General features: G+C 46.1%; 1 protein-coding gene across 2 annotated transcripts; it reads right to left on the bottom strand.

Annotated features, from left to right (window-relative positions):
• Positions 1-2867: 2867 nt before the first annotated feature.
• Positions 2868-15379, bottom strand: HPSE (heparanase). 2 transcript variants are annotated; one of them, XM_041411987.1, is made up of 12 exons: positions 15015-15379; positions 13333-13478; positions 12182-12307; positions 11645-11818; positions 11023-11194; positions 10462-10509; positions 8977-9070; positions 8240-8346; positions 7605-7719; positions 5831-5949; positions 5551-5697; positions 2868-4812 (listed from the first exon to the last, which is right to left on the bottom strand). In XM_041411987.1, the coding sequence occupies exons 1-12, from the start codon at positions 15362-15364 to the stop codon at positions 4653-4655; spliced, it is 1758 nt and encodes a 585-aa protein (XP_041267921.1). In that variant the 5' UTR covers positions 15365-15379; the 3' UTR covers positions 2868-4652. The 2 variants fall into 2 exon arrangements, with proteins under 2 accessions (XP_041267921.1, XP_041267922.1); XM_041411988.1 differs by lacking the exons at positions 8240-8346; positions 8977-9070.
• Positions 15380-16127: the final 748 nt, after the last annotated feature.

Genomic DNA, 16127 nt, shown 5'->3' with positions numbered 1-16127 from the left:
AGATGGTCGTTCACGGTGGCATGTATCCAGAGATGGTGGCCCGCAAAGATACCCATGTGAGATAACCAGGGCCATCAACACCTGCCACCTGAATACAGGATTCCGGGAAGCAGGGAGAAGCACTAATCTATCTATTCCCGGGCGAAGGCTTTGTGCAGTTCAGACTGAAGAAAAGAACCAACTTGAATATGAAGAACTCTAAAAGGAAACAAAGGGACTCTGCCGGGGGCAGAATAAAGAGTATTTTTAAAAAAAGAGTATAGAAACTGTCCCCTCGGAGAAGCTAGTGTGGACAGAGGGGGATTTGGTGCGATAGAGGCCAAATCCACGTTCACCCAGCCTATCTCCCGGGGGGTGTTGCACTGTCAGTTTGATTGTTGGCTGTCAGGACTGTATCACAGTCACGAAAAAACTCTTTTTGTTTTTATTAGAATTAGACATATTTCATTTATACCTATAACAGACAATAACCGAAATGGCTGTGTACCTCCTTTCCATCATTCTAAACTAAACTTGCTGTATATAAACACCAGTCATTCATGTGTCATTTCACTCTTATCCACTCCAAGGGACCCTTTAACAAGAACCTCAGTTACCTCACCTTCAGGGTCATAACACCAACTTATGAGTTATTGCACAAGCCAGAGAGCAGAGGACAGAGCCATAAAACCTTTGCTTTTTGTGGCATGGTTTCAGTGTCTAAGTGTCCTCAAATCTGCTGCTAAAAGATTCCTTGGGGACTTCATTGTCCCTCTAGATATAAATTCTTTTGCATTACACACTTCCTTCAGGTTGAATGACTCACACACTAGTAGAAAACAATGGAAACTGCTTTGAACTTTAATTTCCCAAGGTGCTGACTAGCAGGACTAAGTGAAATATGAATGCAATGGAGAAGAGACTTTAATATTTTGCTATTGTTTTATTGTTTTAATGAGCAGTACTCCACAGCAGTAAAACGATTTGCACAGGACTATAAAGGAAAGAGTTGCTCAACTCTGATCGAGAGTAGCTAATAATCTAGGTTCCATTTGACGCTTATAAAGTCATTGTAGTATATTATATATGTAATTTGTGCTTATGTAGAATATGATATGAATATATGTTATAATGTTTAAAAGAAACACTCAAAAGCATTTTCAAATCCACATGCGGGAGCCGAGGAATTGCCTCGTACTCAGAGACTGTCGCATGCCATTGCGAAACTGCGGACAGCAGGGAGAAGTCTAATTTGCAATCAAAAGAGCCTAGCTGGGGAAGGAGATGGGTTAAGCTCTGAGGTCAAGACAGCAGAAACTATCGAGGAACTTGCATCCGAATACCAGGTTCCCTTAACCCTACCATCAGCATTCATAGCTTGCCAGGAACCACATTGTCCAGTCGAACTCGGAGAAAGAGGATGACATGAATATGTGTGACTATGAAAAGCACAAGAGAGACTTTGCCTGAGGAACAAAAAGGGTATAAAACCTGACTGTACCAGACCACCTTTGTGAACAGAGCGGGTCCAATGCGATAGAGGTCGGATCACGGTTCACCCAGTGTCAAGCCTGGCGTCGACGCTGTATATCAGTCGCGCAATAAATTCTATTTTTTTAGTTATTAAATTGGCTTGATCAAATTTTTATCTGGAACAGTCATCATGGGCTTTTTTCAGATACAGACTAGTAGCTGAGGTGCAGTTGACTAGTGAGTCCTGGCAATGAATCCCCACAACCTCTCTGCCTGCCATGTGCGTAGGAACATAGATGCTCTGATTGTCACCAGGTGGATGTCCTCTGCCACACTGCTTTGGTGTCTTTATATGTGTGAAGCAGAGAGGAAACCCTGGACTGTCTGCAGAAAATTTTTAAGGAGCTCATGGAAGTAAAGCAGTAAAGAAAACTTTTACAGTTACTGCCACTGTATTTACATTCGTAATAAAGTGGCCTGGCCCTTCACTGAAAGATAATCTAGAGAATAGCTCATTTCAGACTACTTTACTTCAGTAAAGCCCAGCTGTCTTGTTTATCTGAAACCTGAGTTGATGGTCAAAATGTCCCTGACACTAAGGTGGGTATCAGTTTCCTTATTTTCACTTACACCAAATGATCCCCTGTACCAAAGTGTGAGGCAAATTACTCCACCTTCTAGGAACAGATTTACAGTAAATTCAATATGAGTAATCTGACCTCCAGAGTCAAAAGGGCAAAAGTGAATTGGAATGAGTGTGAAATATGGTTCTCCCTGATCTCAAATAACTGTACACACATATATTCAATCCCCCAAGGTTTACAGCATTCACAGAGAAATAAAAGTCCCAGAGATAAGGGTGGGGCAGGCCTGTGAGGTGGTGATGTTCATCTCTGTTTCAGACTGTAGCTTCCTTGGAGTGCTGGGATCCAGCATCTTTCCTGTTCCCTGCACTTGGGTCCCTCTTGCTCTGTTTGTGTGGAACTAAGAGTAGCTATTAGCTTGATGTGCAAGACTTTGTAAAGAGAAAGGTGGTTACTGAGCTGTAAATCAAACCTCCACACCCCACCATCAAGAAGAGGGCTCAGAGAGGAGACATGGTTGACAGCAGCTGTCATTTGCATGGGCAAACATCCCCGGGGCCTCTCCTGGTAGTTCCTTTGTGCCAGTCACCAGCACTTGTGTCACATCTGAGTCACAGTGGGTGGAGGGCCTCTGAACTGGTGGGCAAACACAATTGAAACACAACAACCTGTGTAGGATTTCTTTCATTTTTGTGTACTTGGGTACTCTTATTGATAATAAAAAGAAGCACGGGTAGTTATGACCAAAAGAAAAGTAGGGAGTGTCCTGGTATCAGCATGTCAAAAAGGAGTCTTAAAAAAAGAACGAAGATTGCCAAAAGTTGGTATAAATCGCTTTAATTAAAATCTTCAAATACAAAACTCACAAGCATTGGAATAAACAAAATTTTTATCAAAGTTCTAAAAAGAAGCTACCAGGCAAAGCATAAATTCGATGTTTTAGTTGCAACTTACATTTTTATAATAATAATATATTATTAACTTTGTGTTGACTGTATGTAAGACTTTCCATCTTACACTCTTTTTACTTGTGTTGTGGAACTTAGACATGCAAACAAACTCAGCCTTCCTTGTTTCTGATCTATGTTATCCCCTGATACATAACCCTTAACAGAATGCATCTGCTCCATGGATGCACATACTCCTTTGACACACTGAACTGAACTATAACCTTTTTAGTGTGCAGGTTTTCATCACAGCTACAAAAGTACATCAGTTTTGAAAGTAATCTCATTAAAAAAGGTTCCCTGCCCTGTAGCTGGTAGCATCTTTTTAAAGCTTAAAAAGGGAGGTACAGTAGTGTGGGGTTCTTCCCTGCTGTGCTCATAAGTATAAGAAATTGACAGTGGTGTGGGTTACATACCTTCAAGAAAAGTAGAACTAAATAAATAGATGCAGAAGGCCACAGCTACTGTCCTAGGCCTTTTGTTGCCCTGGGGATCAGCAACCTGTGTGCCACAGGGAGCTATTGCCGGCACAGCCAGCTGTAACAGAGTGTGCATGGGGAAGGCACAGCTGGGGGGAAAAGCCACCACCAACACAGATTTCTTTCCAAAATCACTGTTTTCCCAGTAGGAAGGATGTCATCCTGACTGGGCACTTCTGTCCCCAGGACGCTCTATAGCATGATGTCTCTCTGGTAGTTGAGGGGTGAGTGGTTTCCTCAGCCTCTCTCCTATACCATTTCCCCAAGACAGAAGAGACCTGAGTGCATTAGGGAGTGTAAAGCAGAGAGAGCTTGAGAGCTTTACCTGTGCATAGGTTCAGGAACTTTCCAGCTGAACTAACTGCAGAGTGGTGCAGGTTGAGGTCATGAGCACTCACTTTGCAGCCCCCTGAGCACAGAGGGTTATTGCCAGGGCCTGGTGGGCTCGTCTCCTTTCCATTCAGGGAAGAAAGGTGTGATGGCAGAGGCTGACCACCCTACAGGAACAGCTTGCATTTCCTTTGTCAACAACTTGCCTTTGGAAAGCACAGAACCACAGCTCCATCTTGTGACTGAACAATCCTAGCTTAAGAAAAATGTGTGTTGTTTCCCCAGATCTAATAGAGGATCTTGTTTCTCTGCAAGGCCTTTGCCCCTGCAAGCACCCTGACCTTGGTTTGCTTTGTGTGTCCAGACCTTCCACCTCAAGATACCCTCAGCAACCACAACCCCCACATAGTGTGAGGCCACAGCTGTACAGCTCAAATAAAAACTCTGCTCATCCTTTCTGAAGGCAAGCTTTTGAAGAAACTGCTTTAGGAGCTGTGCTTGCAGAAACTAGAGGGTGAGGGGAGGTTGCAGTGCCTGGGCTGGCAGAGCCCCAAGTAGTGTGAGAAGCTGCCTGTGTGGTGTGGAGAAGAGTTCCATGCTCAAGCACAGTGACAGGTTGGATCAAGAGCAAAACCAGCCCCTGCCTGGTCTTGTTTTACCTGGATAATTCTCCTGGAATCTTCCTTGTACCAGTTACCCAGTGGGATGTTATGTCTTCCCCAGCTAACAGTTGTACTCGTGCTGCGACATTTGCATCCCTTACCAGAACTGAATCGCATGGTAGAAATGTGAATTTCTAGGATTAGAATTTCCTACTAGCCAAGTGCTTTACATTTATCCTGAGTGTGTGTGTTGACCGCTTAAATGCAAGCAATAGCTTTGGCGTTTTTGATAACATAAAAGCCATAGGAGAAGGCTGGAAGGCCAAGCAGTCTGCCAGGACCAAGGGGTTTTTCCATAAGCTCTGGCAGTGTTTCATCATCCAGCATCCGTAGCACACGGCCGTTCAGCTCAATAGACCTGGAGAGGGACAGAGAGACTGTTTGGGCAGCTGTGCTCTGTTTGCCATCGAGTACAAACTGCTCTGGGCTTGAGTGTAAACATTAACTCAGCCCAAAGCCAAACCAAACTTCCCTTGAATGTGTGTGTACACACACGCACAGACATCTGCAGCACTCCCACTACAAGGACTCCTTCAGACTGGTAGCACAAGCACATTTAAAAGTATGTTTCTTTCTCTTCCAGTGAGGTCAACAGCTAAATAGGCTTTGAAAAGTACAAATTTAAATTGCTTTTTCTCCTGAAAATATGAATATTCTTTTTTTGCCCAGAGAGCAGATCTTTTCCCTGTGGATGCATTAACAATGACAACAAAAAGATCCCACCCACGCACAAAGGCTGAACACGTTGCTGTAAATCAGGAGCTAGCACTTGGGAAAGCAAAATACTTGTGTTTGTGCAAAAAAAACCCCAAAAAACAATACAAAACAGGACTTTAGCAGCTGTCCAGAACACTGACACATGCTAGGATAAACTTCCAAATTCACATCAAGTAAATGTCGTTATAACTTTGCAAGCTTTCAACAGCCTGAGTTTAGGAGATCTGATTTAACAGAAGTCAGATCTTACTGAAAAAAACCCAGATGAATGAATGGTAACTTCTTTTACCCCCATGCAAATTGAATAAGGTGAGGTTTTAAAGACCATCTAAGCCTACTCACAGTCTTTTCCGCAGGGACTGGAGGAATTGCCACTTACCTGGAAAGAATATTCTCTTTGCCATGAGGCAGTAAGAGGTACTGATCCACGTGCTTGCTCGATAGGTAATCTGGTAGCTTCAAATGTTGGGTGACATTGTAGAGGTTTAAGGCAAACAGTGTCACATCCCCTTCTCTGTACTTTAGGCTGCAGGGCAACAGAAGGTGATGGTGGGGATTAGAATAATGTGTGACCTTGCACTGTCCCAAATGGCATTTGCTGGCCCGGAGGTGGCCACAGGCTCAGTTTCCAGGATATTTCGCCCTTTCTGGAGTCTTACTTGAGGCTGCTTGTGCAGTGGAGGTAGACACGGAGCTTCCTCTTGTTGGCTCCTGCCAGGCCAACCTGCAGCACCTTGGTACCCACCAGCTTCTTGTAGAGCAGTGAAAGCCAGTAGTCCTGGGAGACAAAAAAACACATGGAAACATTTGTGTACGTGCCAGGTGCTCCACACAGTGCTTAATCTAACCTTCATTTTGAAGCTCATTTTAAGGGGTATTCCCCATAGTTTTTTGCTTTACCAAGCTTCTCACATCTACTTACATTCACACAAACACCACAGATAAAAAGGAAGCCCTGCCTGTGAGCAGCTGTGTTTAGAATGTACCTTAGGCACATTTTCCCCTTCATACACAACTCTCAGAGCTCTGTCAGGGAGAGATTGTGCTTTTGAAATGCCCTTCTGCAGGGTACAGAGAACCTCAGTACTGAATGTAGGGGTGTGAGCGCTCTTCCTGCAGGAAAGCTTGTACCTAAGACACAGGTGCAACACCAGGAAGAAGCTCCTAAACTTTAACCCCTTTCATTAACATTTTACTTTTGAACAGGTATCAGGATTGATTTCTAAATCCAAGTCACAAGTGTATCCTCTGACACTCCAGATGATACCTCAGAGCAGGACGATGCCCAGTGCAGACTCATTTTTTCCAGGTCTTTTCTGGCTTTCAGAGAGCTTCTTCCAGCTCATCTGTTGGTCTTTGAGGTTTTCTTAGGAGGAAAACTGTTGCATTTCTCCTCTGACTCACCACAAGACCAGAAAATTACTTTTGCTATCAGCCTTCGTGCTGAATCCCTCTGCAAGGAAATGCAGCCTTCTGACAGTGATGTGCTTCCTCATTTCTGTGCTAACTACAGCTGATGCACCTGGGTTTGGATTTCCCTGCGTCTGAAGCATTATTGGCTTGGTTAGCATCTGTACTGCCAGTAGGTGAGGAAAAAGGCACACAGTTTCAGTCCAACTTAAATCTATTTTAAATGAGGGAATGAAAAGCCCAAAGTCACAAGCCTGATGATGCAGCCTCTGGCATAGGAAGCAGCTGAGCAAGTAAAATGGAAAACCCCTGTATGCTGGGTTTTCTTTTAGGCTGGCTCTATGACCACCAATGAAAATCACAATTTGGAAGCAGAGAAATGAGAGGAAAGCTAAAAAGGAAGATGCTGTCCTCTCACCCCAGTCTAAGTGCTGTAGTACCAAGAAATGTGCCGTATGTGCAAGAACAATGTATAGTTCATATAATGAAGTTTCATCACAGCAAAGTGTTATTTCCTAATAAATCAAACTATACTAAATGTATATTTCAATTTAATTATCCATCAGCCACCACTGTAGTATGAATATGCTCATGACCTATAACACTTGAGTGTTGACTTCAGGGTGGACTGGTTTTCACAGTGGAAATGGAATGAAATTGATTTTAATATCTCTTTTCACTTCTGTTTATAAACTACTCATCACTCAGCTGAGGAGTAATCAAACCAAAAAAACAGGCCATCCAGAAACACCTTGTGAGATCCAGGAGGTTCTATGTACAAACCAGAGCATCGTGTCCCAAAAATCAGTTTCTGCTGTGCTGAAGACTGGCTGCACCCCTGCAGCTGGAGTAAATATCTTGTGTGCATACATATATGTGTAATGTAGTGGAACATGAGATAACTTTAGGTGCAAGGATACCTGTGACCATCCAAGCAAAAAAAGGTGTTAAAATAGCTGACTTGTCCCTCCACACCCAGCGTTGCCTGTGCAGAGGTGCATTCAGGGGGTGTTATTTACATACCGGCAAAGGCTCAAAGTTGGCATCCACCAGGTGATAGGTCCCTGCCCCGAAGAAAACCTGTCTCATTACCACATCAATCCCCTGCCTGGCTGAAAGCCCGAGTTTGTCCAACCACCTGCCAAAAAATGAGGCAAATATCATGCAGATGAAAGTGCTGACCTCAACAGTACTCTGTTGCCCCTCTCAAACCAGCTCGGGTAGCAGGAAAGCAAAACTTAGTGAGTAATGCTGACTTCCTTAAAAACACACAACTAATTTCAAGTCTTGCATTGATTACATTAAAAAATAATTTTAGTCCACCTCTTGAAGTCCAAGTTGTTGGGAGCAGTTGCTCCATTCCCCTGTTTATAGGGGGTGGAAACAAGGAGTGGCAGCAGATTCTCCTGAACTGGCCAAAGGTCTGAAGGCTGAGAGAAATAATCACACTGAAAACAAGGTTGCCTGTCATTATCAGACTTTGACTTGCTGGCCCACCAGGCCCTGATAAAAAGTCATTGTGTCTTATAGGATGGAAAAAAGCTGCCCACGCTCCCCAGGAAGCCTGAGGAAGCCACATTCCTCCTGTGGGGCAGCCCCATTCAGTTGTCAAAATACATAATTTCCTCACAGTACTCACTGTGGGACACAGTACTCACATAAAGCCAGCAACATAAGTGTTAGACAGTCTGGGAGCTCCTCCTCCATAGGCAGAGCTTGTCTCTCCCAGCCATACCTTCTTGTCTGGCACAGTCTGACCAGTAATCTGGCCAGTGTGGCATTCAGAAAGAAGAGAGACAACGGTTAATTTTTTGACTACTGAAATAAACAAAATGTTGTGTTTTAGCCAAAGGCTTACTTAGGATGTTTTCATTTAAGGGATAACACTCTGAGATGGGATGTCACAGAAATCTGGGTCAAAAGGACTAGAAGTAGATTTACATCTCCCCCAGAAAAAAACCCAAACTTGCTACCCATGTAAAACAGGGCAAACATCACTAAAATCCAGGTCCCATAATTCTTCTTGTGCTGAGTAGTGCTATATTCTAACTTATAATGCTGTCAGGATCTTAAAAAAAAAACAAAAAAAAAAAAAAAAAACATTGGGGGGAGAGGATAATCATAAATTTCATCCCTGAGTAATTATTATATCAATAAATGAGAATGTTGTAGGTGTGTGATGCACCTGGCACAATGTTTACTACATAGCAAACTGTTGGAGCTCATTTATTGTTAGTATCATTAATTTTTTTTTTTTTTTTTAATATACAATGTCAGCAGAACTCAAGCTTTGAGTATCCCTGTCTATTGCTAGTAAGAAATAGTGCTTTACTTTTGGATTCTCTGTTAACCTGCTGGAAACTGAACATGGGAATGATTGAACAGGACAAGGTACCTCCAGAACTTCATATATGGCTGTGGCAAAGGTGTCCAGCACCTCAGGGCTCAAGAAATCCCCCCTTGTTGCACTCTGTCCATTCACATAATAACTGAAAATGGGGGAAAAAACATAGACAAAATTAGGGAGCAATACCACCAGTGGTACAAAACACCACTGAAAGTATTCAGTTGATTGGTACATTTATCCACAGCATGATTTTTCTGTCCAGTGCTTTTTAATTTTTTGTTTTCCAAATGTATAGGTCTGTCACTTGTATTTAAGGGACTTTAAGATATAATTTTATTTCAGTGGAGTCAGGATATCACAGAAATTTCCACCAGCAGAAGTAATAGGTTTGTTTGCATCTATTTGTTAAGAATAAGGAAAACGTCACCGAGAGCCAGCTTCTGTAATCTTCTCTTGTTGACGAGTCTGACACTCCTATGTGATTACTTGCTTTACTCTATCAAGTTATATATTAAAAATATCAGCTCACAGCATCTGTCCATCTGCTGGAATATTTTTGCCACTTGGAGGGAGCTGAAATGTGGGCATTCCTATGGTGTGAAGGTTGCCCTTCACCATGAGCAGAAGACCTTTTAAGTCTTGTTTGTCCAAATAAATTGGAATGGTGGTTTTTGCATTTCATCCTGCTATCACTCAGTCTGACCAAAAACAGCTGAGGCCTTCCAGCCACAAGAGGAAGTTAAAACCTGATAATCCTAAATGAGTAAACAACAGCCCAGGAAGGGGAAAGGACATGTTTCATGCCTTTCTAGTAGCTCAAGATACATAGATAACTGATGTATGTATACATATATATATATAAAATTAGTATGTACATTTTTTCTCATTATTGTCTGACTGCTGCATGTCATGTCCTGCTTTTGACTCTGGAAAGAAAACTGCCTTCACACGGAAATGACTTTCAAACATATTAAGTTCATGGCCCTGGGGCCAGTTTACCCCACTGTCCCCATGAGCACTTTAAACCTACCAATCAAAGTCACTGCACAGGAGCAAAGGGCCAGGTGCCAGTGCTGTTTGCACTGCATGTGGGATCTAAGGGTGAGTTACCTACACAGAGCCTGAAGTGACTCAGAGAACAAACTCAAGGGAGCAGGAGGAACTGCTGGCAATTCTCCATGGACAAAGGTCAGCCAGACCTACAGAGCTTTTTCTTTACATCAACTAGACATAAATAGGAGCAAACAAAAGTATCACCTTGCACATGTTGCATTCCCCATGACTAACCCCCACCGCTGCTTTTGGGTCTCTGCACCAAGTAGACCCTTTGGAGGCTTCAGCATTTCTGTAATGTGCTCCCTCAATTAATCTCTTATTCTGAACACAGAAATTTGTGGAGAGACCCCTGAGAAACTGTCGAAAGGGGGCATTTCACCCTCCTCTTTTCTGTTGAGATTGATAATTCTGTTCAAATTGGCATTTTTTAAAGAAAATGAGGCAGTAGTGTGACAGTGGTATCCAAGTGGTACTTACTGGTGCCATGTGACAGAGTCGATCACCTTCCCTCCTGATTTCAGGAAGCTGCAACCAGAGGGAATGGTGGAGGACAGGGGGTTAGCAGTCCAGTCATGGCCCTCCCACTAGGGCAACACCATGCACAGCCCTCCCCTCTCCCCACAGCTGGCAGCACTGCTGGTGAATGCTTGGGGGCCAGGCTTCCTGTGGCTTTTAAGCAGGCTTTGGGCAGCCTGGCTTCCTCAGCAGGTTGCTGGGAGGATGAATTGACCCTTGTATAACATGTGGGTGTTTTTCTGGCTAAAAGCCCTTGTTAGCACAACCCTAGAGCCAGTACTCAATGGGAAGATACATGGACCACTGATGTACTTCCAGCAGCTGAGTTTTACCTGGCTGAGTATTCAGGCCTTGAACTCAAGCATGCAGGTAAGATTATAATTGTTGTCTGTCAAGATAAAAAAAATTGTTCAACCCCTGCCTTAAAGCCTCTTCATGCCTCCTGCATATAGGGACAGACAAGCCACAGTTCTCCACACTTGCCCCAACTCAGGGAATGCTGCTGGAACCTCACACCCCTACCTTCTCAGCAGTCTCTGCGTGTGCTTTCGGGGCTGCCCAACATCGGGGCCGTAGAGCTTGGCATGCTGATAGAGGGCATAGTTATTCAGCAGTTGGCGTAAGTGAATAAAATCTTGCCCCAGCTGGAAGCCATCAATGTGGATGCCAGATTTCTTCCTGAAGCTGTTGGGCTCTGGGGAAGACACATGCACATCAACACCCCACTCTATTTCTGGGGCACAAAATAGGGCATTTCCATCCACATGGGAAGCACCAGTTCCCTAAGGCTTCATGATCTGGCATAGTGTGGGTGACATATTTGAAGGTGAGCATGAAACCAAAAGCTTGGGGGATACAGTGTGCTACTCTCCAGGACTCTGTCCCAGCCATAGGTGACATACTGCATCTCGTGGGGCATCATTCACCTCATCTCAAAGCCCTGGTAGGAGCAGCAAAATAATCTCAATTTGCTCATTCATTTTGTCTTCTTCTAAAATCCCTCTGCAAATTAAGACCGTAATGCCTCTTAATAAAACATCACCTTGCCTTTATATGCCATCATCCAAAATATCCAAAGTTACTAGCCCATACCGTCTGGTGGTACTTTTCTAGGTGACAGCTGGTCTGGCCAACAAGCACTTACCATTCCCAAGTTCCCAGGAGATGTTGTACCTCTGGGAAGCACAGTAGTCCAGCAGTGCCTGGGCATTTGAGCTGTCCCACTGCAAGCCACCTTTCCGCAGCAAGGCATTGAGTCCAAAGATCAGGTGAAACCCTGAGCAGTTTGCAAAGCTATAGAGAATATCCAGTGTGTTTTCTGCACAGAGGAGAAAGGAGGGGTGTTTATCTCAAGGTTACAGCTTGCTAGTTGAGCTCTTGCCAAGCAACAATCTTTACTGCCTTTACTGTATTTATTTAGCCTGATGCCGCAGATGTGCCAAACTTTCCCAGCCAGACAGAAGAGGTCAGGCCTCTCTACACAACACCTTGCAAGCTTTGAGAACCTCCCAACCCCTGCAGCTGAATACTATTAATATGGGATAGCAAACAACAGAAAAAGAGTTCTCTGAATATTTTTCGAAGTGGGTGAAATATTTCTTTTTCAGTGATTTCTGCTCCTAATAGCCTACGGCCCTTTTACTGTGGGGCAGAGAGTTGCATCCCCCTGTTTAAGTCTTACTTGTAATGGTGGTGTTTTTGTGCTTTTTCCGGTTCTGTTCGGCAAGAATCAGCTTCTCCTGGCTGGGCCATTGGGTCAGCAGCACCTTCTCAACAGCAGCAAATGCAGGTCTTGAGCCACAAGCCTCTGTAGGGCAGAAGAAGGTTGATAGGAATTAACTCCTCACCTCCACAGCCAGCAAACCCTTGTTCCAGTGAGCTGACGAAGCATAGGCTGTGATGCTTGAGGAGCAGATAAGCCAACCTGGCATGCAGTGGAGTGGCAGGAATCATGACCCACCTTGCTGGGGACAGGAACAGAGCAATGCTTCCTGCACTGGCCATCTCATGCAGGGTAAAATGCTGACTTCCCCACACAGTTCACTGGCAGGAGTCATAGGACATGTTTCCTTCAAAGCTTATGTTTTTTCTTGGCACACAAAACAGGAACAAGCCATAACCAGAGAAGAAGGCACGAGCCAGAGTCACAGGAAGTGTCTACTTAGCAAAGTGCTATGAAGGGAAAAGTACCACTTGACTTCAAAACTGAACATCACTGGTCATACAGTAATGTAGGATTGCACAATTGTGCTATGTGCCACAGGAATATACAGGATTTTTTTTTCATCTGAAGCACCTCTTGACACTTTTGCTAAGTTCAAAGAGAAAATACCAAGCTCAAGCAGTTGACAGAAGTCCATCAGGTTTGCACTTGCCCTGTCAAAGCAGCAGGAGGGCAAGGCTGCACCCCCAGCCAAGCTCTCTGGCTTTGGGAGAGACTGAACACTTCTCCTCAGGTTATTTCTTCCATCTGTTCCTTAATTTTCATAATGAAGCCACAGCTTCTGAGCTGAACTTGATCACCTCCCAGACAGTGAGGGAGCTCCCAAGATTGCTGCAGGGAGCAGAGGGCAGCAAGGGGAGAGTCTCAGCAGATGCCAGGGAGGATACAAGTTCCCCTACATCCTTTCTCAATTTTCCCACAGCTGGCACAGCTCTTCCCACAAACCATGCTGAAAGTCCACAGATCTCCTCTCCATGGATGATAGCAATACTGAGAATGTGGAGGGCCCCCAGTGCTGCTGCTGTGCCCTTGCAGCATCCTCACTCTGCATCAAAGACTCTCCAAAACCTAGAATGGTTTCAGGTCTAACAAGTTGATGCCCACTTTACCTTGCTGTGCCTGAAATTCCCAGAGGATTTTTTCTTCTGAAGTTGAATCCTTGTTGGGATCAAAGATAAGAAAGTCTGATTCAGTGCCACCAAACCTCAGGAAACCTGGGGACAGAGCTGTTGCCAGGGCCCGCAGCTTCGAATTGCTGAGGAGGGAATGCCAAGAAATAGAAAACCACTGTATTTATGCAGACTGTGTAGAGGGTAAACATGGCAAGCACTTTGAGGAACATGCTGCAGTAGGTGACCTGGGGCTACCCAGAGCCTCAAGGAATTCCTGATGGCTTACCGGGATCTGCATCCCAGCCCTCTGCACTGTACGAGAGGGACACTGATGGCCAAGTGACCCAGGAGAGGGTCTAATGGGCAGGGGAGAACATACCTGAGGGAACACTGGCAGGGAGCCAAATCCTGGGGGCAAAGTAAGGCAAAACTTTAAAACAAGCTTTTTTTTTTTTTTTTTTTTTTTCCATCCTAAACATCATCCTCCCCTAGATGTTTTTGGTTTTGTTTGTGCAACACCGACATAAATGTCCTCTGAGAATTTGGGCACAAAACTGACTTTACATCATCAGCCCCAACTTCCATAACAACAGCCAAAGCAATTGCCTTTGTACCCAAGGGAGGTTAAGAGTCCCTGCTGGGAGAGGTGTTAACTCTATCAAAGCAGGTGTACAAAAGAACGTGTCTGTGACTTGCTCACATTCCATGCAGGATGTGCAGCACCTCACACCCTGTACAGGATGTGCATCACCGACAGCCAGCCTTCTCTGGGGGAAACCACAAGGCTTTGGAGGGCACTGGGCATGTTAGGTGCTATCTGCTCTGTGGCGATAAACAGCAGATTAGAGGCCACCGAATACTTCCTTCTCCTCATGGTGGCAAGGCTGGCCTCATGCTGAGCCCCAAGGTGTGAAGGTGGGGCTAGATGTTGGAGACCTGAGCACTTTCCAGTAGCGCTGGTGACACCTTTCTCACCAGCTCAGTGAGGATGAAAACGTGCAGGTAGTGGGAAAGCAGGACTGGAGGATCCACACATTTTTTGAACACTTTCATGGATGGTGATCCCACTATCTGCTTCCCTGCGCAGCCTGTTCCAATGCATGATTACTCTCTCAGTGAAGAAATTTTTCTTAACATCCAATCTAAAGCCCCGCTGGTACAACTTGAGGCCGTTTCCTCTCCTCCAGTCAGTTGTTAGCTGGAGGAGACTGACCCACACCTCACTACAAACTCCTTTCTGGTGCTTGAGTGGGGCGATAAGGACACCCTGAGGACTTCATTTCTCGAGGGCAAGCAACCGCAATTCCCTCCGTTTCCTATCCTTTTTTTTTTTTTTCTTTTTTTTTTTTTTTTTTTTTTTCTGCCGGCAAAGCAACTCCTCTACCATGCTTCTTCCCGAACTGAGCTTTCCCTGCATCTCCCCATGCCAGCCGCTCCTTTCCCGTGCACCAACGGGCCGGCGTTGCTCCCACCTGCGGCAGGTACCGCCTTCTGCCCTGGGAGGAGGGAATTAGCGAACCCCAAGCAGACGGGATCCAGCAGCCTCTCCCCGACCCCATTTTTAGGGCTGGGGGACTCCCGTGCCGCCCAGCTGGCTCCGCAGCGCGTTTGCCAGGATGGCCCGCCCCTCCTCCCGAAGACCCTTTCTCCTTTGCCCAGTGGGGCGAGAGGCGACCCACCTGAGCAGGGCGACATAGCGCGGGTCCCGGGCGAGGCTGGCATCCAGGGTGAGGGAGAGGAAAGCCGGGCTCACCTCCCCTCGGGGGCTGTCCCGGAGCCCCAGCCGCAGCACCGCCGCCCGGTGCCCCTCGGCCAGCGCCGGCAGCAACAGCAGCAGCAGGAGAGGCAGCAGCGGCAGCAGCATCCTTCGGTCCCGGCCCGCCGCGCCGACTCCGCCGGCACCGCCGCCGGCACCACCCCCGAGGAGGGGAGGGCGGACCCGGGGCTGCAGCGCTCCGCTCCCCGCCGGGAAGAACCGCGCTGGCGTGAGCAGGACCTTCCTCACCCTCTGGCAGGGCTCCAAGAGCATCTTCGAGCCTCAAATCAGCGGCAAGATACCCGACACCCGGGGTTACCTAAACGCCTCAACCATTACAAAATGACCCTGTGTTTACAGCTGGTTCCTTTCCTGCTCACACCTTCGCAGCCTTGCAGCCGCCTCCTCCAACATCCCGCCCTGCTCCAGCGGCCCTGGGCATTTCCGTGTACAACCAGCGGGCTGGAAAATGGCTACAGGACTGAACGCTGCCTCTCCAGGGCTGGGATGTCAGCCTGGCACCCCGTCTGCGGCCTCCACTGCGGGAAATCCACTCCCAGCAGCACACAGCTGTATGACTGTTGCAACAGTCCGTACTGTTGGAACAAGTGTTTGTCCTCATGGCAGAGGTATGAAACTTGGAATTACTGTTACAAAAACGTTTCAGGCAGGCTCTGGGTCTGCCCCTTAGGTGTTACCTGTGGAGTCCAGTCTGTACCGAAACTCCTTTGGCAGCAGCTGGCCTTGCTGGGAAGGCCTGTCAGGGAAGATCCAGCTGCAGCCATGGAGCAGGTATGGCTTAGTGTCATGGAATGGCTTGGGTTGTTCCAAACCCTACACCATGGGCAGGGATGCCTCCCACCGGACCAGGCTGCTCAAAGTGCCATCCAGCCTGGCCTTGAACTCTACCAGGAATGAGGGATACACAGCTTCTCTGCGCAACTTTACCAGTGCACCACCACCCTCACAGTAAAGAATCTCTTACTAACATCGAGTCTAAATTGATCTTTCTTCAGCTGAAGCCATTCCTCTGTTG

This window comes from Onychostruthus taczanowskii, unplaced genomic scaffold, assembly GCF_017590055.1.
Source record: "Onychostruthus taczanowskii isolate IOZ18803 unplaced genomic scaffold, ASM1759005v1 scaffold38, whole genome shotgun sequence".
Classification (NCBI taxonomy): Eukaryota; Metazoa; Chordata; class Aves; order Passeriformes; family Passeridae; genus Onychostruthus; species Onychostruthus taczanowskii.
The sequence above is the reverse complement of the archived record's forward strand: the minus strand, read 5'-3'. Positions and strand labels throughout refer to the sequence as shown.

What these genes read in the sequence shown, in the direction of transcription:
- HPSE (XM_041411987.1), bottom strand. Translation starts at nt 15,364, where the DNA reads ATGCTCTTGGAGCCCTGCCAGAGGGTGAGGAAGGTCCTGCTCACGCCA. An exon ending in ACTTATGTTGCTGGCTTTAT is followed by an intron (nt 7,720 to 8,239) that starts GTGAGTACTGTG and finishes ATTTTTTGGCAG; the next exon opens with GTGGTTGGACAAACTCGGGC. An exon ending in CCAACTTTGAGCCTTTGCCG is followed by an intron (nt 5,950 to 7,604) that starts GTATGTAAATAA and finishes TTTGTCTCCCAG; the next exon opens with GACTACTGGCTTTCACTGCT.